This window comes from Anopheles merus, chromosome 2R (assembly GCF_017562075.2).
Source record: "Anopheles merus strain MAF chromosome 2R, AmerM5.1, whole genome shotgun sequence".
Lineage (NCBI taxonomy): Eukaryota > Metazoa > Arthropoda > Insecta > Diptera > Culicidae > Anopheles > Anopheles merus.
Genome location: NC_054082.1, coordinates 38,000,772 through 38,025,523, shown reverse-complemented (window position 1 = coordinate 38,025,523; position 24,752 = coordinate 38,000,772). Strand labels below are relative to the sequence as shown.

The following is a 24,752-nucleotide window of genomic DNA, read 5'->3' as shown; positions in this document are numbered from 1 at the left end:
GGGAATTGATGATGATGATTTCCTTGGGATGTGTTCTTCAGTTGCTCTGTTTAGTGCGCAGAACTGACAACTAGGATGGTGCAGTGGCATAAAGGATAACGGAGGATCGATTTTGCCATTGTTCAATTGGAGAAAAATGAATCCATTTTTCTTCTCTCTCTATAACGTATCGCTTTGCGCACATGCCGTCGATAGCACAGTAAATGAATTGTTTTCAACCGCACGGGCGTTTCAGAGTGTTCAAATGTATTTAAAGCTTTAAACGCGTTGAAACAGGTAAGATGAAACTCTTAGCATTTGAGTTGTTTGGTAATCATTTACTTTTGATTCAATATTTTCTAGTTTATAAGCATGTTGAATGGATTGATGAAGTAAACGTGTTCCGCTTAATATGGCCTGTAAAACCTAATTTTTATCGTTTATTTTACATACAACAAAACCTAGTTAACAGAGATATTGTTAATACCAAATTACGTAATATTCAATGATACCTAGTTAAAATAAGATCATATAATAGAGAAAACATGCAAAAGGAGAATATGATAATGCCAATGATAATTATGATGATTATAAGTTTTTTGCATATAAAGTATTTCAAACTTTTACTAAAACTATTTCATTTTGGGCAGTCAGCACATATTATAAATGTCGTTTTAATATCTAAATCAATATGCATTGAAAAAATATATACATCTTGCCAGCTCAACCTCCAAAGCAAGTGAATGTATCACATGAGATGAGCTTTTTGAAAACAATTTTTCCTCTAAATGGTAAAAGAAGCAAGAAACAGAACTTTTCAAATCTTTCGTTCTGGTTGTGATAACATCAATTAGTTTATGACGAGGTTGTATGTCCGCCAGACTCGCTAGGCTCGTAACCCTCTAACACGACCGTAAAATTGTCATTTAAGTATCGTTGTGCATTAATTGTGGTTTAGCCATCCATTCATGAAATTTGAAAGAGATTTTGGGAGTTTTAACCATTTGCTTAGCACTTTTCGTTAGCACTAGTAGTTCCTACACTTCATACTGCAGCTTAAAAATGTCATACAATTTTCAATAAAATCTGGTATTTTTCTCCACAATGATGAAGCAACAGTATCAATCATAGTTTCTAAGTGTAAAACCATAGGTAAAGGTAAAATAATCGTTCCTATTGTCCACGAATATTGGTTTACAACAATCATAAGCAGAAGGATTTAGCAGCATTGCCACGTTGAACGAACAGCGATCCATATACCGGCGAACGTCTGAAAACCATACAAACTTACCATCGGTTTGAACGGTTGGATGATACCGTAACGAGCTTACCTTTCCTAAAGCAAGTTGAGGTGAGATTATGTGGCCACCCTTCTCACTTCCGCTGCAAACAAGACATACCTTTATTCTTTCCACGCGCTACACATTTCGAAGCTTATACGCTTGTAAGGACCTGAATCCTGCAATTAATCCGGTACAGTTTTGTCTTTAGATTGTTTTATTCTCCACACACCACGCTTTCCAGTCCTTACAGGGAGCTTACATTGGACTAGTTTTTTTTTTGTTAGCTTTTTTTAAGTATCCGTTTTCCCCAATCTTTTTCGTTGCCTCGCACGCCATATCTCGAGCCTATGAACTGATGTTTGGTGAAATATTGGTTAGTTAGGGGATTCTTTCATTTTCTTTTCAATTACTATCTTTACACGCTTTGCTTCTAACATTTTCATTTCGGATCAGTAATGTTTTTGTTTGCCATTATGCTGGACATTGCTCTTAAATTTGTGTCAATCCTTTGAACCTATTATAACCCACGGATGATTTTAACAATACGAACATAAAAACGTGTTTTTCTTATGAAAAGGAAACAGGAGGGCGTTGATGCTGATAAAGTTGCAGGAAACCTTGTAAAACAGTATTGTATTGTTACTGTTCTTTCCTAGTGGTAAAGGAGTGATCATTGGTTTGGTGCCACTATTCGTACTTTCGATCCGTTCGCGAAGAAGCACAACATGTTGCACTGATATTCGTGTATTTGTTCAACTTTTTCAGTTTTCGATTCTCTCGGCAAATTGGCTGGGCGGGTCTCGTAAAGTCGTTAAAAGATTACTGTATTCATTCGACGTACATAAACAATTGTCATTCAAAACAGTTTTTGCTTTTCTTATTTGGTTTTTCTCAGGCCTTGCACGTCTTTCCTATCCTGTGAATGAGCATTGGTCTAGAATGTGACGGATTTTCTATTTAAAATTTGCTAAAATTTAACCTAAACAAGCGCCCATAAAGCGTGCATGATAAAAATAGGACTGAAAACAGCAACAACCATTCACCCCACAACAATAACCGGTCCGTAACAAATAAAGCACTGCCATTGGGAAGGGAGCTGCTTCTTTTGATAAAAACTGTTCTTGTGATAAACAATGTTTTCTAGATTTGCTTTTATGAATCCTCAGTGCAACTGGCTCAGTGTATTTGCGTATGATATGTGTGTGTGTGTATGTGTGGTTCAACGACTGGTAAGGATGATTGGTGTGTCATATTCGATTACAGTGCTCCGTTTCTAGTTGTTTTATTTGTGAAGGTATGAACGTGGTATTTTTGTGTGGGTGATTTGTTGGGGCTTGTCTTTTACGACTTATGTTCTGAAAACTTGCGAATGTTTTGTATGTGTAAATGAGCTGTATGATATGTGAGTTTGTTTTGCTTAGTGGTATGCATTATTATTCTCTTTGCGTATTCTTACATTCAAACAAAACACCCATCGTTTTCAGTTGTTTTCCTTTACGCTAACGCGGCTCGAATCTTCAGCCATGCGTTCATAACCGGATCGTTCAGGAATCATAACCAACGGCTCTTAAACCTAAAATGTTCACTCAAAACGCAAGCTTCCAAAGTGTCTAAAATGTCAAAAGAACATGCACATACCAGTTACCTTCGTACATTCGCGCGACGCTCGCTTGCTGCCGAGAGCGTGGCGAACGGCTCTCAGAGCTTCCCGCACCGCAAACCTCGGAGGCCTTTTCCTCCGCTTCCGTTGTTTGGATGGTACTACATTTTGGGTTGTTTTAGTTTAGCGCATTGATACCGCGGCATGACTGTTTGTTTGTTTTTGTGTGTCTTTTATTGCTAACATCGTCACCTAGGGTAAGTGATATTGTTCAGAAACATTTGTTTGTTTGTTTGTTTGTTTGTATGTTTTTGCCATCTCGCTACACTCTCTCGCTGCGTATGTTCTAGGTTTTGTTAATGTTTTTTGGTTTACTTCACTAGTTTGGATATTCCGCTTTCAGGGTTCCACTTGCCTAACAGACAGATAGCTCACAGCTTCTTCGAGTACTGATACAGATACTATTTATCTCTACTGTGCAATCCTTCGTTACAGCTGAAGGTGCTCTTCGATTGGAGGGACCCTAAGATCCCTGCTGTAATCTAGTGCACGTTCCTCACACCGGCCACACCACGTGGCCATGTTTTGCACCTACCATCGCACATGTTTATTTTTAAACATTTGTTTTTTTTTTCTATAGTGTAACGTCACATTGTTTTACAAAGTTGCATTTTACAGTAAAGCGGCAAACATTGGTTTTATTAATCTTATACTTTCTTAATTAGTCAATTCATATTGTTCTAGTGTTTCGCTTTTTGTGTTGTGTATGAGTATGTTTCAATGTGATGAGTAGTGTTTGAAAGTGGATTTTCTAAATTTACTTTTTGAGTGCAGTTTTCTCAAAATAACCGTTGTGTGTTTTGTGTGTGAGTGAGTGTGAGAGTATTTTGATTTCTTCGCAGTGTATACGATGTTGCAGTGTGTACCAGATTCGAATATGTGTGTGTATGCTCGTGTTCAGAGTGTTACTGAGTGTTTGTGTGTTCGAATTGTTATTCTGTTTTGTTAAGGAAGACATTTTTACAAACATACGACTGTAAGATCATACATTTGTTTCATTTCACGCACTGCCGATATCATTAGTGCAAGAGTTGAATAGTTTTAATTTCTCAATTTCATACCAACGCGCTTCACGGTCGTTCGCTATTATTATTATTATACCAGCTAAATTATGTTGCCCGTACCTACCCCAACACACGCAACCACTAACTTCCTCGCACGCATTCGAGCACACTTTTCCACACACATTTGTTCGCTTTCATACTCTTTCCTCACACACACACACACTCGCAGTCAAAGCACATGAATGGGTCCTGATAAGCGTTTTGTTGTAGTGTCGCAGAGAAAGTAAGGATTAAACTTCCGTACACAAAGGATCGACAAAAGCAAACTAGAGCGCACCGGTGGAAAATGAAATGGCCAGTCGCCTGTTGCTCTACCTTATCCGCTACCTACGAAACACTGGTTGGACATGGCCTTGTTTTTTGTCACTACTGCTACAAAACGGGAGCTAATGTGTACACCTTATGCTATACATATTTCTGCTGGATTCTATCAATCCTTCTGGCTTTTGCTAACGATATGTGTAAACATTGCATTTGGTTCATTCTTTTCAGCATTTTTGTTTTTTTTTTCGATAAATAACCTCGCTTTACTATAAGCTAAAAGATAACAAGCAATATGAAGGAAGGTATCTTGGTTCTGTAAGTACATCGTAGAAAAAAAAAACAAACATTATGAAAAAAAAAGAATGTGAAATTAAAGCGAACATATAAAAATCTGAGAAAAAAGACGAAATCAGATCGTTAGAGGACAAATGGGCAGATTTCAGTGAGGTGCATACAGTGGACGACGCCTTCTGCGTAAGCCTATCATATGAATTAATTCTCGCTTAAAGCAAACTAAAGAAAAACAGTGTATACTAAACAAAACACAGTAACAATCTTACGCTCTGCATTATTAATGACCCTACAGGGGATCGTTAAAAATTCACGTGGGCCGAAAACGATGTCAAAAATGCCACCGTACCATTTGCTGGTTGCGTTCGCAGCATACGTTACAGTTCAACTCGTCCTCTGTGAACCCAAATCTTCGACAGAGAGTAAGAAAAAAGGTCATCGACGAACGGTGTTGATCTTGTTACCGTGTCTTTAAAACCCGGACCACAGCAAGGGTCGAGCTAAGAACAACAAAGCACGCAAGTTAAATGTCAGAGCATCGCTTGCTATAATACTACCGCTGCTGTCACTGTACACACATTCACACACATTCAACAAGCTTTCCCGGGAGATCGGTACCTTACACAGACGTGTAACAGTGATACCCCACTCGAATCCAATTCGGTGTCGGTACGGGACTGGAGCGGAGAAAGCATCCAATCCAATCACCCACCAAGCCGCCCAGACAGCGTGTCGAACAAGGGACTATAAAATCCGTTTTTGAAGCACGAGCACAGCATGTGTGTGAGTGTTTGTCGATTTTTTTTTCGATCCCTCTCGTGTAAAGATCATGGTTGGTCGAGCACTGGAAGTGGCAGACTAAGCACGGTGTCGAAGTGCAAATCGAACCAAATGCTCCATATTCATCGGTTGGATGGAACCGACGAGCTTTCCAGAACACTCTGCTCTGCAAGTTTACACATTTTTTGTTGGATCAGTTTTTTAAATGTGGCAAACCTAGCTCACGGTGCATGGTCCTATGAGCTCCACAAAGGGGTAGAGTAGGCTAGAACAGAACCACACTCGCACAAGCTAGCGTTGGTACGCCTCCATCGAAAATCCTTTCTCAAACACATTCGCGTTGGTGCGCGTTGTTACATTCCCAACAACGGTTGGGTGTGCCGAACCGCTCCAGCAGCCGCGTATGAATAATGGCCATTATCAACGGATGTCCAATTCTCAAATTATCGATTCTTTTCGGTGAGTTTCGGTGATTTATTTTCTGCCCCGTTCACAGCGTGTGCTGCGGAGTGGCCACTGTTTACTCCGGCCAGTGGTAAAAGGTTAGAGAGCTTGATAGGATCGAAGCAAAGCTGTTCTTGTTTCTTTTTTTGTAATTCCCCTACGCTATTTCTGACCGTGCTTGCAACCACAGAAGCACACACAAACACACACACACATTGTACACCCTGGCACTGATAGTGTGGTCTTTGGGAGGATGGGCTGTTGTTTTAGTTTGTACCGTGCGCTTCTTTTCATCTTTACATTAGACAGACGCAGACTGAACCATAGAAGCGTGGCGATGATATGGACCATTTCGCCATCCCGCCTCGTACACCCTCTGTGTGTTGGCCCACATTTCCGACTGATGAATTCCTTTTTTTTGCTACTCCGTTGTTCTGAAATAAAACGCAACTTTCGAGGCAATGGTTTAGGCAGGGCTGAGTTGGATCGAAAAAAAAAGCCTTTCCCTGCTGAAACAGGATGACAATAAATGGCGTAGCGCCACTGATGAATCCCACCGAGCCCGACACGCTCGCTTGCGCGCTTGCTATTGGACTGAGCGCAATGTGCTTGCCATTGCTACACTATCGCTCATTCCGGTGGCGTGAGTTTGGATGCAGGGAGGTCTCACGGGTAAATGATTCGATGAATGCAGAGCGATTTGCTTGCCGGTTTTGGGTGCTGCCGGTTTCGCGTGTTCGCCCTGTAGCACAGGACAATTCTATGCCCGCTTAGTTTTGGGCAGGTTTGTGCATCGGGGTTGAGGGATAGATTTGTTTGTCGAGAATGCACCGGACGACGGTGCCAGATTTAATGCTGAGGTTGAAATGTATTTTGCAAAGAGTAATTTTCAAAAGCAATGGCAATGCAAAGATGGAAAAAAGTGCCACAAGTATTAAAGTACCAGAATATGCAACTTCGAATAAAACCGTAAAAGAATTCGTGAAAATCATTTTACCTTTAGTTGGATTACGATGCGTTTGGGTGAAATCAAAGTGCTATAAAGTATTTGTAGGGTACGTTAATCGAATAAAGGCTTCCGTTTTAATCAAATTGTACAAAAATGGTTGACAGTTCGATGATTGTATATTATAGAATGATGAAACAAGAAGTGTTTCATAAATGAAAAAATGCTTAAAATATATTTTAAAAAATATCCACACATATCCTTTCAACAAAGCATACGAATCGTAGTTTGAATCATCGTGATTTGAAAAATTTGGAAGTATTTCTTTATTTTGCATGATTTAATAATGCTTTGGGCCGGTCTGGTGGTACAGTCGTCAACTTGTACGACGTAACAACATGTCCGTTATGGGTTAAAGTCCCAAATAGATCGTGCCCTCATACGTATGACTGACTATCCTGCTATGGTAACAATAAGTCACTGAAAGCCAAGCCCACTTCACTAGTGGGTACAGGCAGGCCTTGACCGATAGGGGTTGTTGTACCAAAGAAAAAGAAGAAGAATAAATAAAACTCCAACATAAAACCGATCATTTCCTACCTTCAAATCACTGGGTCTTCCCACACAACTTATATTTCTTCCATAAAGCACAAATATACAAGCACACACACACACACTTACAAACACACATGAGCTAACGACGATCGACATGTACTAATCGGCATCCAGTGCTAGTTTGTGCTTCAGTTTCACTGGTGAAAGGAATTTTCCAACTAAAATTAAAGCACTTTAAGCTCGTCCATTCAGCCACCCGATAGTAGTGCACCCGTTCACGCTCACCAAACAACGTACCAATGCACACAACGGATCACTCTCGATCGCACCAGCTACTGGGCTGGTTACTTATTTTTTTCATGCTCACACTCTCACACATACACACACACACTAACCCGAGTTTGTATGACAAGAAGATTGAAATGTTTCAATCTCACGCCATCTTGATTTCGCACTTTGCACAGTAGAACTCGGTCGGTACGAAAGAACTGAGCAAGGAATCATCTACAACAATAGCACGATCACGTCAGTCGGTGTCAGTATGGTGACACTGGTGTGTGGTAGAGCGAAGTAGTAGGTAGTACTTCTTTGGGGGTTTCTTTTTATTTCTTCTAGAAGATAATGATAACCATAAAAACGAGATAGCAACGTGGGATGAGGGTGATAAGAGTATGTGTAGTTTGTTAACAGTAGTAGCAGTATAGTATTAGTGGTAGTAGTAATAGTGGTAATAGTAATCGAAGCCATAGTGAAAGCATGAGTATTAGCACCTTCGGGAGCGTGTGTTGGTGAGGGTGTGTGGGTGTGTGTTGAATGGCATTGATAATGAGGTTGAGTAAAACGATGTCCGTTCAATCACGCATCATCCGATCGGATGGGTGCTGTAACTTAAAATCGTACACTAAATAACCGTCATGGGGCGAAAGTATCCTACTATATTACAACTAACACAGTCCTACTAGCTTTTCGCGTACTTGTCGCACGGTTGTCGTACTCGGACCCCATTGCTTTTCACACCGTCAATATGAGGACAGTGGACAAAGGGATGAGAGGCTTTGTGCGTGTGCCCTACGCTTCCTTCCTTCCCACTTTAGGTCGGTATTGTCGATCGTCACGTAACTGATGGGGATGCTGCTATCCTTCGTTGATGGTTCCGCTGGTTCCACCGGACCAAGGGTGGGAGTAGCGTGCCGCAGACGGTAAGCAGCACCGTCACTAGGGCCGCGATCAAGCTAACCACCGGCGGGGGTGTGGTATTTCGCCGGGCGTAACTGACCTCGGGCCATACGATCTGTACCTCCGCCATCTTGAAGATGCTGAGCAAACGATGGGCGGACAGCTCGACGTACTGTGTGTTGATCTGGTGGCTGATCGTTTCCAGTATCCTGGTGCACTGGTCCTGGGTAAGGTGGAGGCAGAGAGCGTGTGAGAGATAGAGAGAGAGAGAGAGAGAGAGAGAGAGAGAGAGAGAGAGAGAGAGAGAGAGAGAGAGAGAGAGAGAGAGAGAGAGAGAGAGAGAGAGAAACGAGCAAACAAACAATCAGTTAGCAACTGCGGTCGAATGAATGTGTACGTGTGGTGCATCCGCTTACCTTCTCCATCTTTAACAACTGCATCGGTGTGAGCTTGGGATCGAGCGGTAGCCTGATCGAAAGAATGATGTTCTCTTCGGTGATGTTGAACAGTGTTAATGTACAGTGGGTCTGGAATGGTCGAACAGAAAAACCGATCATCAGCAGATGAATTACATGCCGTTTCGCGTAATTGTTTACCGAATTATCGATATGCTGCAGGACGTATTGCTGTAGGGCACGTACGGCGTCCTGTACTCCTAAGTTAGTGTGCGGTCTTAACAGTGCTTCGTCGGTTGAACTATAACCTAGTAAAAGAAAGATGCCACCTGAAATGTGCAGAGGGAAATTTAGTTATCCTCCAAAACTACTACTTTCGACGCTGTATGATCACGCTTGTATATAGAGACTCACCCGGAAGCTGGTACTCTCCCGGAGGTGGCCTCATGCAGATGAACCGTCCAGAATAGCAGAGGCATCGGCCACGGAACGCTTGGTATGCCGGAGCGGCATGGCTGTAGTACGCCAGGGCCGTCCGGCAGGGAGCTAGTGGAACGCACAGCGCATGACAGGTTAGGGCGAGCGAGTCACCGCCGCCGCACGTACAAAGCTCGCTACATTCGGCATCATCGAGAATGTAGAGCTGTTGATGGTGGAAAGAAAGTTGGGTGAGATCAAGCACACAACCTTTCACGCAAAACCGTGTATTGATGTAAACTTACCCGACGACTTTTCCCTTCCGCGATCAGTTGATCGGGCTGGTGAGATCTTTGCACCACGCAGTATCCTGCAAATGAACGGAGTAAAAGAGTTTAGTATCGATAGCGATGCTACTGGACTACGGGAACGTACTGATTGGAACCGGCGTTGTTGTCGGTTCGGTTGTGGTTGTTGTAACGGTGGTGGGTGGAAATGTTTCCAGCTCCTGCACCTCCGTACTGGCCACGTGAAGCACCTGTTCGTCGGGCCGCTGATAGATGCCCTTGTCGTAGCGTCCCACCATATCATCATCCTCACTGTCGCTATCGACCGGCTGGTGCCGTGTGCCTGTTGATCGATCGTACTCGTCCGGCTGCGGCGGTGGATGGCCCCGATCGAGATCCGTTCGCTCGATTAGCCCATTTTGGTTATGTACCAACGTTTCCGGACGCGTGTCAGGTGTTTCGACGTAGTTCGTCTCGATCGTGTGCATTTCCGTAGGCTTTGGTCGATACTGTGCGCAAAAATTGTAGATTAAACGCAGGTGTAAAAGAAAAGGAAGTAGAAAGAATATATGGACAGAGATTTCCGCTTACCACTGGCTTTGGTTTGGTTGGAGGAAGCGTTGGTGGATGGGTGATACGGGTGCTTCGCATGGTGGTAGTTGTAGTCATGGTTGTGGTGGTAGTTGCCATTGTCGTCGTAGTTGTCAGCAGCCCAAGCTCGGCCAGCCGCTTCAGGTGAAAATCTTTCTGCGACTCGACTGTAAGCGGTCAAAGACAGCCGTGTTGGGACGCAGTTTTAAATACCATCTCTCCCTCCCAACTCTCGCCAGTACTCACCGACACAGGGGTTGAGCCAGAGCAGCCGCTGCCAGCCTAGACAGTCGTACAGCTGCTGCATGTCCGAGCCCTGGCAGGCGCAGGTCGTCCTGAGCGGTGTGCCCAGAATGCCAAGCATAGCCTGCCTGCAAGCGCTTGTCTTTCCGGCACACTTCTTGGTCACACTGTCCACCGCACAGGACTGCTCGAACACCTCCAGCCGGGCGCGGCAGTCTTCATCCTCGCGGCATAGCTCCGCGACCGCGTGGCACGCTGGCGGCGCATTGTACGCGATGCCGTTACCGGTCGATGAAGACTGCTGCTGGCTGAGGCTTTCCGGCGGTCGCTGGGCGCACACGGGATGCAGCTTTTCCTGCGCGATCATGCAGCTGTCGTGCCGGTTGGGCGTTTTTCTGCCGACGGTCGGTAAAGGAGTGTAAGTTTTTGCAATGAGTGCAATGAGCGTGAGCGATGCGAAGGCTTACCTGCACAGGCAGAAGGCAATGTCTAGGCTGAGATCGTCGTGGATGCTTTTGTAGAAGCTTTGCAGCGACTCCATGCAGGCATTCCGATTGCACCGATGCTGATCGCAGTGCATCAGCACTGTCTTCAGGGCGGACGAGCAGACCTGATCGTCGCGACACGAGTCGAGCGCCAGATGGCAGGTACTTTGGAAGTGAATAAAACTCATTTCCGCCTCCTTTTCCTCTATGTCGTCCGATCCGACTATTTTGTGATGGGGGGAGGGAAAACAGGCAATAGCGTGAGTCGCATACATCAAGTTTACATTCGAAATTAGAGCGAAACAGAGAGAGAGAGAGATAGAAAGTGCCGTTGCTAAAACGTAATCATCTGCACCGGAAGTATGCGGTAGTAAAACAGTCGTCGCCCGAGCAGAAGGTCCTCGGGAATGTGTATTATTTCGTCTTTACGTGAGTCAGTTGTGTATGTTTTGTTTTCATAAATGTTACACCACCAGCGAACACAGTAGTAGCGTAGTAGAATTCACAAACATATACATATTGATATATGTATGCATGTGTGTAGTTATAGGAAGAATATAATACGAAATATTTGAAGAAGATGTTCAAAAATGTAATTAATCAAAAACAGACAAAAGAACAAGGTGTCGGTGGTACCTGTTTTGCATCGACAATTCAGGAACAGTAGCTTGAGAGAAGTGGTCATAAAATGGCAACGAACATGAAGGAAAAGTACGAGATAATGGTAATCCAAAATGAGAAAATGGAAAAGAGATAGAGAGGCAAAGAATTGCAAAGGAGGATAACGATACAATTTGAAAACGTATGAAGAGAAGAATCGAGCTGCTGGTTCTGACCGATAGACGATTGTGATGAGTGTATTGGAACGGAAACGTACGAAGATGAAGAGCTAGTGAAGGCAGCGAGAACGAGATCGAGGATATGTGTGGAAGGAGAGTGGAACATTTCTTTACAACACCGTTGAAAGCTTTTCCAATGCCATCGTGGATTGAATCGATGAGCCGGGAACCGTTTGTCGGAAGATAAGCGTTGCTAGTGACGCCGTTTGCTAGTGTAATCCAAACAAACAAATCAACTAACAACAGTAAGGAACTATAAAGTGACAAACTAGAAGTAGTAAAACGTAAAGTAAGGCAAGGCAAAATGCAGTAATACTATTCTAGCGTAGAAGCATATGCTAATGTGCAGAAAATTTGTAAATGATGAAGCGCATGAATGATCTTGATTGGTGATGTTACGATTGATCGTTTGAATGGTACGATTGTTAATTGGTTGAATGTTTTGTTTTAATTTTCAGATTGTCATACGGGATTAGATTCGATCAAATGTGTAAAACGTCACTTTTATGATCGAAATAGATTGTTTTTTTTTTTGCTATTGACGACGACTTACAAAAATCATTATCCAGTAACATAAAACAGAGTGTTACCCTCCTCCAAACCGTAAAGTGCCAAAGACGGCCAACATTGTTACCGATTAATCTCAGCACAAATCGCTTTAATTAACAATGTCGTTCGAGCTTTAACATTCAAAGCGCGTCGCTAGTCTGGGTCGCTTGAAAGAAGTCGAAGCAACATTATACAGCGGCAAATCCCATCCTACCGTCTTTCCCTTTGTTTTTTTGCTCTCCCTTGAAATGCCTGTCCGCCTCCCGCACGGTACAAGTGCGGTGTTAGAGTGGAAAAATATTAATAAATAAAACATAAATTTGAAATTTAGCATCAAATCGTTTGACGAGGGATGCTGGGATGCCGTCTCAAGGCGCAGCTGGAGCGAGGCTATTAAAGCTACTAATAGGGAAGGTCGGCAAGCTGTGAGCACTGCGGACGGTTCCGGGTCGTATGCTAGCGGGCGTGTAGCGATAATGGCCCTCTGCTGGAAGCGAGATGCGCGAGGGTGTGGAGCGAACGAGCTTCAACGAACAGCCGGAACAGCGCAGCTGACGTTTCCGTGAACGACGACGGATGACGATAATTTTGCAGTCGTCTATGAGCGCAGCCACTCGATGAAAATGATTTCCTCACCCCCACTTCCCTACAGCTCCCTGGCAGGAACCATTCACTAAGTTTCTCCTCCCCCCCCCCCTTTCCATAGTTGTTTCCATCCATCTCTCTTTCTTCCTTGAAACTCAATGATGTTTCGGCAGGATTCGTAGGATTTGAATTTGAGAAGGAAGATTATGAGCAAGTTGGCGTTTAGCGTGTGTATTCGGGATGCCTTCTTGGTGTTGTGGTGGGAACAGGAAGTCAACAAGGTTCAGGAATATGTTTGAGTGCGTGTGTGTGTTGTTGTTGCTGTTGCAAGTGTACGGGGAAGAGAGAAAGTGAAACGACAAGAGAGAAAGCAAAGAGCAGGACAGCATTGATACAAAAATTGCGACGATCATTTTGCCAAGTGGCTAGAAATGGACGAACAAGAAAACATAAAAATTGTAAGGACACCATCCTCGTTTGCTGCAACGGTCAGGCAAAACGCAAACTAAAGTAGGAAGAAAAAAAAAACACTCGGTCGACAAATTTAATGAGGAGAAAATTAAAAACTCAATAAATAAATTTGCATTTAAATCTGCGACCGCAGCACCATCCGTTGTACACTACCGTGGACCACGAGCCAGCTGTTGGCAGTAGAAGTTAGAAGCACTTGAAATGCATAGGATGTGAGAGTGATTTTAGCTTGCGATGCTTTGGGGCGGGTATTTTTTTTTCTTTCCCGCTAATGCCTTTTCAAAGGTAATTAAATTAAGAGGCAAAAAACAAGCAATTATGAGTCGTTTCAAGTGATTCTTCTGGTGCTTGGTGTTGAACCATTGAATAGATTTAAATTTGGTTTGCAAATGTATGCAAGCTGGAGGGTGAAAATCGAATCCACTCGCTAAGTGATGTCAATGCGTGGGTGAATTCACACTTGCTTTTAATTGGAAAAGTGTTTTTTTTGTATTATCTGAGATGAATGTTTTTGCCATTTAACTTTTAAGTGCTATTTTTTCAAATTTCTTGCTGCACACATAGTACGATTTTTCCTTGTTAAAATTGTACCAAATGAATTGCTAGATTTTCCTCATGCTCTAAACATATTTTACAGAATGGCTGTGGCTCATCACAAAATCATAAACCACGTGGTAAAGGACAAAAAGTTAACGGAAACACGGTTCGTTGTAGCCTTCTTTTTGGCTTAGAATCGTCCAGCTAGCTTGCCCAGTGCTGGAAATCAATAAAAACCAAAGAAATAAAATTATCGTAAATCATGGGCTGAGCCAACCGGGCCGCTGAGCGTCGTTGGGCATACAGTACCGCGATTGTAATAAAAAACATTACCGGAAGGCAAATTTTCTTTACCTAAAACGCAAAAAAAATACACAAAAGGAAGGAAAGTATACCACATCCTGGAGTTAGATTTACAGCACACGACTCCGTGTAGCTTCACTGCGACGCAAGCGTTATGTCAGCGGTGGCCTCTCGCTGGAGTCTGGGTAGGGTAAAAACATCAACCGGAAACTAAAGCCAAACTATGGTTGGTGAAGGTTGTTTTCTGTGTGTGTGTGAGTGTGTGTAAGCGAGTCGGTGTTTGAAGGAAGCTAAACGGTTGTTTTTATGAGCATATTTTAAGAATGATGTCTTCTGTGGTCGGTACGGTATCAAGCAGTAGTTTTTTGCGAGTGTGTTCACATACAAAAAAACACACACACACAGTTGCACACATATTATGTAAACTGTACAAAAAAGGAAAAAAAAGATTCTTTGTGTAAAATGTGTCATTTTACGAAAGTTGGGGTGGAAGAATGTTACCGAGAGCACATTGTTTCTGTATCCATAAACAACTCATTTAAATGCAATACGTTCGTCAAACTATATGCTACATCTAAAACAAGTTTCCTTCCAAATATTGTATGAAGTGAACGGCAGAATTTTGTATATGCTGCTGCTATAAATGGTTTTTTTTTTTGCTAAAACTATCACGAATTAAACATCCTGTTCTTGTCTGCATGGCATTGTTCTATTTACAATCATTACTTTTCAGAGAATCAACATGTTATGACAAATTGACAAAGTGTTTGGGCTGTTAAGTATATGTACAGTGCATTACACGAATCTCTTTTTTTTTTAAAGACAGTTGATTCGAAATGTGACTTTAACTTATGGGTAAATAATATTAGTAATAAGAATAAACCAGATAAAGTCACCATATATTTGAAAATATATGTTCACAGTAACACAATGGTTTTGGTAGAAGATCCTCTTATGTATTTACGTTGAATCAATGTATGTCTTGAATGTGTTATGCCTATATATTCAATTCTCATTTAATCCATTTGATCTTCCTCCATTAAACGTATATTATTCAAAGCGCTTTAGCTCTGTCAATTGATCATATTATATACTGACGTTTCATCATTTGCATGTGCACAGGCTTAAGGCTTCTATGTAGCTTCTAGAATTACGCAAAATAATATGCTTGCTGTGGTTTTTATGGTGGAAATCACAAAAACAAAAATCAAATGCAACCCACGTGACTGTAGAAAACAAACGTTACAAACGTAAAAATACGGAAAATTTTAACAAAACAAAATCAATCTCATCATTTTGCGGTTTTTAAAAACAAGATCAACGTAAAACGACATATACAACTAAATCTCGCACACCAGATGCCAGAAATACAGAAACTCAAAAGCACATACTGAAATTGTAATTGTTGCTGTGTTATTTTACTGCGGGGATGCACAAGTACAAGAGAGTGTGTTGTGTGAGTTTTTATTTTGGGAAAATAAACACATCACTTCAAAACTGTAAATCAAAAGAAAAACAGTCAGGGGAAATGAAAATGCAAACCATAAACTACCCGACAGAACTTACCTTCCCGACACCGACAAAATTATGATTCGAGTGTGTTGTAATGAGAAATGGACACAATGTCTGAAGTTGTGTGCGAAGAAGGGAGGGTCGAATGATGGTGACGGTTGGAGGTGTGCTCAAGAAAGCGTGTAGCCAACGAAGGTCGCTCGCTGATAGACGCTGCCCTGGTGGTATGCCGCTGAATTTCGACTACAAGTTCACCCACGGACGACGCTAACGATCACTTCGGGTTGCTTCTGGTCGGCTTCGTGTGGTTGGTATGTGAGCGTATCGGTGTTTATGTGCAATGGTTTACTTCTCCACACTGGTGTGACGCTTTTTCACTGTATTATTTACGCAGGCAGACACACTCACGAGTACATACAACGGTTGATGGCTCTCGGTTGAAAAACGAAACACTTCCCACGGCAAGGATCTTCGCATGCTGTGATTGGTTAACGCCATAATACCATGCACGGGAACGCTGAATCAACAGATCATCGTCGGATTAATGGTGCTGATAGCTGAAAACACTTGCACAACGCAGCAGAACTTCACACCCAGCGCATCCAGCAACGTAACGCGACGGGTAAATTCTGTCATTTGCTTTATGCGCATATCGCAGATAAAAGGGGAGAAGGCAGAGAACACATGAACAAACAATAACAACATCAGCAACTGGTGAGGCGTAAATCGAACGATGGATCATTCCAATGGCACACGGGGCCGTTTTGGGGTGTACGAAGATGGTGGTGGATCCAATAAAAACATCAACACGGTACGTTATTGCAACGAAGCCTGTACAAGCAATGGGAGATGATGAATAAAACAAAGTACGGCCGCAACGGGTCGAAGATTGTGTCGATTGATTCAATTAGAAATTAATTCACTTCATTTTGCAAAGATGTATCAAAACGTTGCCTGTGAAAGTAATCTTTAACGCTTATTCAAATCCATGAAAGATAAGTTTTAAAGACATTAATCATAATGGATGAATTTGAGTTTATGTCCAAAGAAATTTAAATGTAATTATAACTCCATACAGAGAGCAATTCAGGTTCGATGAAGAAAATAATATCAGCAAATATTGATATTTTTGCTTCTTTTTTCGACATATAATTAAGTATTATTTTAACAATTGTCATATGCTGCTGACTGCATGATTGTAATCAAATTATTTGAATCTTTTTATTGTGAGAATATGCAAAAGTATCTAGAACACCAACTAAATCCAGGAGTGAAGACACATATATTTATATTATTTGATATCGAAAGAATTGTTCACTTTCAGAAAAAAAAACCTATTAACCATTTTTCTCCATGGAGGATATTGTAAAGCTTATCCCATCATCAAAGACGTTGGAAAACATGACATGAAAAGCAAGAAAAATAACGTAAAGTGGTAGTTTCAACAATACACTCATCAAAAATCGTCACAATCGTACAACCATCATCGAAGAAACACAGAAAGGCATGTGACAACAAACAACACAACAGGAAGACAAAACGTTGAAGACAATCATGCGCCGAAATCGAACACTGCTGCACGGCTGGCGGCCAACTTCCCAGATGCAGGATCACGCGCTTGGTAGACTAGGTGCAAGATAGGAGAGAAAGGGGAAGAAGGCTGGGAAACAGATAGAGACGCAGCCGGACATCCTGTGCTGCTGCAGGGCGCTGTCCGCCGTTGGGTACCTACATTGTTTGTCGATCGTATGCTCGTAGCTCGAGCCGTCGAGCTCGATGGCCGCATCTCCATTGCCACCGTTCAAACTGATCAGAATATTGTCGACCGGAGCGGACCCAGCCGACGCTGCCAGGTAGCCCCCGGATCCGAGGCCCCCGATGCTGCCACCGACACCACCACCACCACCACCACCAGTTGCGTACTCGTACTCGAACCCACCGTAGGAGTGCTGGTGCTGGTGTTGGTGGCTGCCAAAGTGACCACCGGCTCCGCCGTGCTGGTGCAGATGGTGGTAGCCGCTGATGTTGTACGGATAGAGTGCCGTCTTGTAGTGCTGCGGGTAGTAGGAATGCGATGGCGCAACCAGCGGCGTCTCGATCAGGGCCATATTCTGGTCCAGCAGACGGTGATAATTATCGTCCACACCCATTGCCCGCACTGCAACGACGGAGAATGAGGGTGGAGGAATATCGATGTAGCAGTGAAAGAGAGAAAGAGAGAGATAGAGAAAGAGAGATAGATAGATAGAGAGAAAGAGATATATAGAGTGGTGTGGAGATGTGTGTGTGTGTGGGTCACACCAAGGGAGCGTGTGTGAAGTATCTTCAATGGCTTTTTAATTTGTTGCATGAGTGGATGAGTGGTTGCAATCATCTGTGTGTGTGTGTGTGTGTGTGTGTGTGTGTGTGTGTGTGTGTGTGTGTGTGTGTGTGTGTGTGTGTGTGTGTGTGTGAGTGCCTGTTAATATATTTGTTTCGAGTGTGTGTGTGTGAGAGAGTGTATGCAGAGGATAAACAATACGAGGCAGGTTTTGTGAGTGTGTGTAGGTGAGTATTTGTGTAATGAGCAGGGTCGGGATGCTGCTGGAGTTGGGAAATACTTGGAAGAGGCGGTACATAACCAATGTTTCATTTGGTATAGCGCTTAATTCATGAGTTCGGTTTAAGTAACCGACTGCGGTCGATGAACATCAACAAACTGCACCAGTTGTCGAACCTCGAACCAGTGTGGAACATGAGGTTCGCTTTTTTTTGGTTAGTTAATAAACATTATACGTGCCGGTCATCCGCTGTAGGCGAACCGGTGCAGTTGAAGGGTTTCAAGTGAATCTGAAACAACAACAACAAAAAATCCCCGCTGTACGTGTGGAATGGGTCAACTGAACTGTGCTGTTTTTGTGTTGCAATTTGCTCCCTTCGTTTTAATTGTTTCTGATGCACTTTTCCGTTCGACAGAGATAGCGCGTTCCATTTCGTTCGTACGCTCACCAGCGACAAGCCATAAAACCTACGTCTGACGTGTGGCTTTTTGGGTTTAATATGTGGGCCTGTTCGTTTGCTTTTCTGTTTTGTCAATGAACCCCAGCAGGGTGGTTTGATTTACGAACCAAAAGTCAACTTTCAGCTTTTGACCTGCACGGACAGTTGCACGAGTGAAGTACGAAGCAATTTATTTCGAAATGATGTTGCATTTAATTGCTGTACCGTATCCAGTGACAAAATTTTCTCGTTTTTTTGTGAACTATTCTGTTAAACCAATCATTGGCGATTTTTTGGAGATTTGTTTCCCAATTGAATGGATGACATAAAAAATAAATTAATACAATGCTACATTAAACTTGAAACCCTTTGTTGAATTTTCGTTTGTAAATCAATTTATTAATTAAATTTGCCTTCGAATCTACCATTGGTTTCCCATCCACTTAACATGAGCGTTTCAATAGGGATTTATTAAATGGTTACACTTTAAGATCCAATCAGTGCAACGATAACGTTCCATGGAAACCCATCCCACAGTCAGCCAGTGATCCATCTAAGCAGGATAATGATAATAGCTAAACCTGTTGCACGTTGAAGCATGTTTGGTGTACAACTTATAATCATATCATTACAAGCTGATGAAAGCGCCATTTCGATAACAGGTGTCAGCAAGCGCTAATCGCTCAGAAATTTATTCGGGGCACAAACAATGAAAATCGATTGATAAAATCACATCTGACGAGTGCTAAATTTATTTATTCGTACACGTTAGGTCAGCCACCATACTAAATTCAGTTCAAGGTTTTAGTTTGAATTCTTCTGTATTATCTTTCACAGTAAAGATAATGGAGACGCCCAGTAGTTTACAACGAGCAAAGATATTTTTTATGTGATGATTTTCGATCACATCATTGCATCACTCGATACAAATAGATTTTTTGTTGTTTTGCAGCCTACACCACAACCTACATATGATTTAATTATATTTGAGCTTTTGGTGTGTTTTAGATAATATGGCCCGCACGATCCGTTGGACTGTAAAGTACACACAGTACAAAGATCTACTATGTCCCTTTATGTTCATTAGAACATAACAAGCGGAATTGATTGTATTTTTTTCTTTATGTTTCGATTTTGTTACTACCCTGTGAAAAGAATGATTAAGTTTTAAGATGAGGTAATTGGATGGGTTTATCAGTATGGGTGGCAGAATGAATATCGTGAATGTGTTTACCATAGACCAATACCGTGCGCGTGGAGTGCTTGCGTGCGTTTCTTCGTCACAGTGCAGGTGCGTAAGTTTTGGCGTACGATTGTGTGGTAGTGCGTCATGGGAGTGCTTGCAAAATAGTCATATTAGTGAGTACATTGCGGAGTGCGTCAAACAGTTTAGCTTCGGTGCAGGTGATTACAGAAGTGCTGTTGTTGGCAAGAGGATAATTTTCGGACTTTTGGCACAAGTGTTCAATATTGCAGAGTGTCTAACAGTATTGGCTGAACCGAAATCTTTGTATGTTTTGACAAACGCACAAGAAGGAATAGAATAATACAAGTGATAGAAAGTAAAGAACTATGCTTGAGCCCTTCTTGTATTGATGCAAACGAAAGTGATTGGCTGGATTGCAAACGAAAGTGTACGGGTCACAACATCGACTTGAGCTGTAAGTATTTTTAAAGCACTCTTTTAAGTACACCTCTCAGCGTCAATCGAACACTTGTCCAAACATTTCACCCCCCCCCCCCCGCAGAGCAACGTCGCATTTTCTTTCGCGCTCCCTCCTAAGCTGTGTGGTGGAAGAAATGCAACAGTGAGATAGAGATATGGATGAAAACAGAGACAATGATAACGAGTTTCTCACCAGTCTCCGGCTGCTGCTGGAGGTCAGATGGGACCGACATGCTGTCCCATCGTCCCGTACCAACGTGACCGGCAGTGTCGGCGGTACCGTTCTCGCCACCGTGCCAGTACGGGTGCTGATGTGGCTGCTGCTGGTGCTGGTGCTGATCGGGCCAGGGCGGTGCGATCGGTGCATTATTACCGCTACTGTGAGTGGGACTTTGGTGCTTGGTGTGGTGCATGCTGGTGTCAAAATTGTGCTCGTATCTAGTGCGATAGCTGTGCTCGGTTCCCGAGTGCTGCCGTGGGTGGCCAGGGGAGGAGGAAGAGGAGGAGGAGGAGGAGAAGGATTGATCTGTGTCCGGGCTGGAGCCGTTGGTCGTGCCCGTGCCCGGCCCATCGGGAAGGTTAATGTAGTCGACGGTGGCGTGGTAAATGGCGGATCCAAATGCCGACGGTGGATACTTCTTGGAGGGAAACAGAAAGTACGGATACGTGCTGGTGGGTGGCGGATCTTCAATGATATCGGAGGGAAAGAAGTTCGGATAGATGGAGTTGGTGGCAGTGCCGGAAGATATGTCTAGTGCGGAGGGAAGCACATCTGCAAGAGAAGTGAACGGGTGCGGGAAAAGAATACAGTACACAAAATGGATGATTTATGGTAGCTCGTTTCGCTGGGAAGAGTCACTGTTTGTTCGGGGACTGGATTTCTTTTTTCCATTAAAGAGTAAACTAGATTTGTGAAACAGTGGCAAAGTTCTTGGTTGGAGATGTACTGTATTTAGTGTGGCTGGAATTCAAGAAACCAAAAACAAATGTTGGAGTACAACCTTTTACAAATATTTCGATTTTATTCAAAGAACCATTAGTCAAACACTCGCAATTTTTGCATGCAGGTCATTTAGACTTTCGTGATAAATCGTTAAAGAATGTGCAATAAAGTCATAACAGGTATTGAAAAAGCTCTTGTTATTTATCTAGCACATTTAATTTCCGGATTTTTGCACATCGTCACACCTCGGTTTTTGTACATCACATGGATGCATTGGGATGTTTATCAGCTGTTCTCATAACTCCTTACACATTGCTCTGCACCCGTGCAATCTCGCAAGGGAAGGAAGCGAACTTCCTTTCCCGGTGCAAGTGTGCAGCTGTTTAAGCATTAAATATCAAAACTCCGATCGTTCCACTCGTACGCTCCTCTTCCAGCTTGATGCGCTTGCTTGAGTGTTGTGGTAGTTTGTGCAAGCGATATGCGCGCGGGAAGAATAAAAAAGAATCCTCCACTTTACACGCCGCGCGCTCAGTCCCGTGAGCTCCCGTTTCACAAAGGAAACTCAACACTGCATTCAACATACACCACAATAAAGTGGAAAAAAGCAGAACAACCCCTCGTCAACGTTGCAGGAGCCAGCCGCAGAAACTGCGAGAACTACAAATTGCTTTAATAGATCACGTCATTTTGTATGTGCTTTGCCTGCAAGGTAGCGCCACAGACAGCATCAAACACACTGCAGACACTGTCCTTCCGCTTTGCTTACCTCGTTTGGAAAGGTTTGCTTTAGCTGACGCTCAGCTACGTTCGGCGTGTTTTGCAACTGGCATAACTTTCTACTTTTTCTGCGCGTTTACTTGATCTTGCTTGCTTCACGTCCGAAAGTTGTTGTAAATTTCTCGGACTCCCGGCAAAAAACCCCCGAACGTAATGTGAGCTTCTTCTTTATTTGTTCATTTCCGGCCCGGGCGTGCACCCCTCCGGCCGTCATCAAATTCATTGCGCTTCATTCACGGATGGGTAGATGGTAACAAACGGCGCAGCAAAGGATTACGGATCGGGCATTCGGCGCTACGCCAGCGCCTACTTTTCCCTTCTCCACTCCCCTTTTTTGTTGGCGTGGGAGTGATTTCTTGCCCTTCCCAGGGGCAACTAGCGTTCCTTTTTTTCTGCACTGGAGGGGTAGAAAAGTTTTCCTTCCATTTAGTGCAAGGTTTTTCTTGCACCATGCTTTGGGGTGCAGAAGTTTGTTACCGCTCCGAACTGAATGATGGCACGAAGAGTGATCTTTTTACATCAAATTATGTTGCTGCGCGGGACGTACGTTTGCCCTTCCTACCTTGCAATGTGTATCAGTTAAGTTTGCCCGGTTACAACTCTTTCGAGGGAGATTGGTTTTAATTGGAATGTAAGCGGCAAAAGTTAGTGCCTGCCGTTCGATGAACGTGTCGTTGGGAGAGGGTTGCGATGGTGGTATATAAAGCTTCGATGGATACGTTGGTGGTGGTTTTTCATGTTAGATTGTTTGCGCTAAGATATCATCATGGTATTCGTGGAAATAAAAGGTTGACTTAATATTCGAAACCATGCCTCGTTATTTTGAACAAATATTTTTGAGCCAAACCACTTTTTTTCTTCAATCAAATATGAATCAAATTAAGCCATATTTTTGAGCATTCCATACACTTTTTGGGGGTTTTTCGATTGCAGAACAGAAGGGCCGTGACAAACTAGATTGTGCATTGTATTTGGCTCTTTCAACCCTCTTTCAACCCCAGTTCTACTGCGACTACTTTGGAAACCATCTGTTCAAGTCGTCATGGTACATCATCCTAGTTGCATTTGATGTTACGCTTTGATCTTGCACCGCATTGTTACGATGGTTCTCGTTAACTGGTTTGCACTGGAATGCATTCAAGTGTCAACTGGTTGTAAAATGTTGAACGCAACCGTCAATGAAACATTTGCTCAAACCGTGGCAAAGGAAACGAATAATTGTACCTTCTTTTTGTATTGTGAAATTCGTTAATAGAAGGAAAACTTTTAAATTTGTATCAAACACAAAATGTTACGCCTTAAACAGTCATTTATCATAAAATCGCCATTTTAATTGTCTGATATTTAATAACTACAATCTGATTCGTCGTAAGTGATTGTTAATATTGCATTGATCGAACTCAAATGTATGCTAAGCAATTCATTATATGCACCGGGAAGAGAGGCTGAGTAAATGTATCTTCAATGCGTTGCAATTATGTTGAACAAGTAAGGTTCTTTCAGGTGCTGATTTTGTTTTGTGCCATCTCACATTCTATGACGACACTGTTCAACACCTTCCCATTGAACATTCATTGAGTTGTCAGTTTGGTGCTGGGCACATAAAATGACTGTACTGGACTGTATTCCCATATCCACAGACTCGCGCTGCAGATGAATGGTCTTTCACGCTGTGCCACGGTGATTATTCATGTTCCCGGAAAGAGTTTCGCTACGAACACCAGCTTGTGCGCACACCTTCTCGACCACTTTCGTGTCGCCCTGTGTGCAATGGCTGTGACTGTGCGCGCTGACGTGCATTCAGTCGTCCTGAGCGAGTGTGAAGTGTACGCGTTGCAACGATGTCACGACTCACAGACAGACCACAAAGAAGTACACCACTTTGTCTCCTGTCTAATAAGTCTCGGAGCCGCCGGTGGGCGTCCGAAGGGGCGACAGCACTTGACGCGATCGTATCTTGTTTACTTTGCGCCTTTGTAGCCATTATTGTCGACTCCTGGCTTGACGTTCCCTTCGTTAGGTCGGCGTAACAACCCGCGGCACGTTCTGGGACGCTTCATTGCATCGATGCGAATCGAGGACAGGGTCTGAAATTTTCACAACACTCACCGTCACCTGAAGATGGGGAACAATCAGATGGCGTGTGGATGCCATCTCTAGAGTAATGGCACGTTCCGGACATTTTGGGGCCGAGTGTCGCACCAGGGCAGTGGCAGTAGTGCCGCTTATTTCGCGCGTGTCCGCCTCCACTTTGCAGTGTTTTAAGAGGATTTGTCACATACACACAAACCCTAGCAGTATACAACTCTTCTGCCGGCCATTTGTAAACGCCTCCGACCCATGCGTCTCCATCCATGCGTGACTTATTGCCGCGTCTTTGCCGTGTTACGGTCGAGTGGAATTTTACGCTGAATGTGAAGAACAGCCTAGGAAGTAGCGGGCAAGCTGAAATCACACACCGTTGCACGTGCGGCGACCGCGCGGGGTTTAAAATTTTCATTACTTTAACCAGGGACCTGCGATCGTCTCGCGTATGAGAGAGAGAGAGAGAGAGAGAGAGATAGAGAGAGAGAGAGCAAAAAAAAAGGCATACAAAAAAAACGAAACCACACACGGAGGGGCATGTTACCCTTTTACGGGTGAGCCTCCCGTGACCCGTTAAATCTTGTTTTTATGTACTACACCCGTACTACCAGGAACTCAATTATCCTTCCCACGCGGGTTTCTC

The 24,752-nt window shown here is 43.2% G+C and overlaps 1 protein-coding gene across 9 annotated transcripts in view; it reads right to left on the bottom strand.

Moving 5' to 3' along the window:
- Nucleotides 1–1,453: 1,453 nt before the first annotated feature.
- LOC121603419 overlaps nt 1,454–24,752 on the bottom strand; it is a 146,284-nt gene continuing 122,985 nt past the window's right edge. For 7 of the 9 annotated variants that reach the window (XM_041932082.1, XM_041932083.1, XM_041932076.1 and 4 more), the window contains 10 exons: nt 20,495–21,073; nt 10,843–11,083; nt 10,379–10,770; nt 10,133–10,299; nt 9,690–10,050; nt 9,560–9,624; nt 9,252–9,480; nt 9,039–9,166; nt 8,859–8,969; nt 1,454–8,665 (listed from right to left, as the gene is read on the bottom strand). In XM_041932082.1, coding sequence (XP_041788016.1) covers nt 8,378–8,665; nt 8,859–8,969; nt 9,039–9,166; nt 9,252–9,480; nt 9,560–9,624; nt 9,690–10,050; nt 10,133–10,299; nt 10,379–10,770; nt 10,843–11,083; nt 20,495–21,073 — 2,561 coding nt within the window. In that variant the 3' untranslated portion in view covers nt 1,454–8,377. Of the gene's footprint in view, nt 8,666–8,858; nt 8,970–9,038; nt 9,167–9,251; nt 9,481–9,559; nt 9,625–9,689; nt 10,051–10,132; nt 10,300–10,378; nt 10,771–10,842; nt 11,084–17,388; nt 17,815–20,494; nt 21,074–24,752 lie in introns of all 9 variants that reach the window. The other 2 variants (XM_041932081.1, XM_041932085.1) reach the window with 2 other exon arrangements.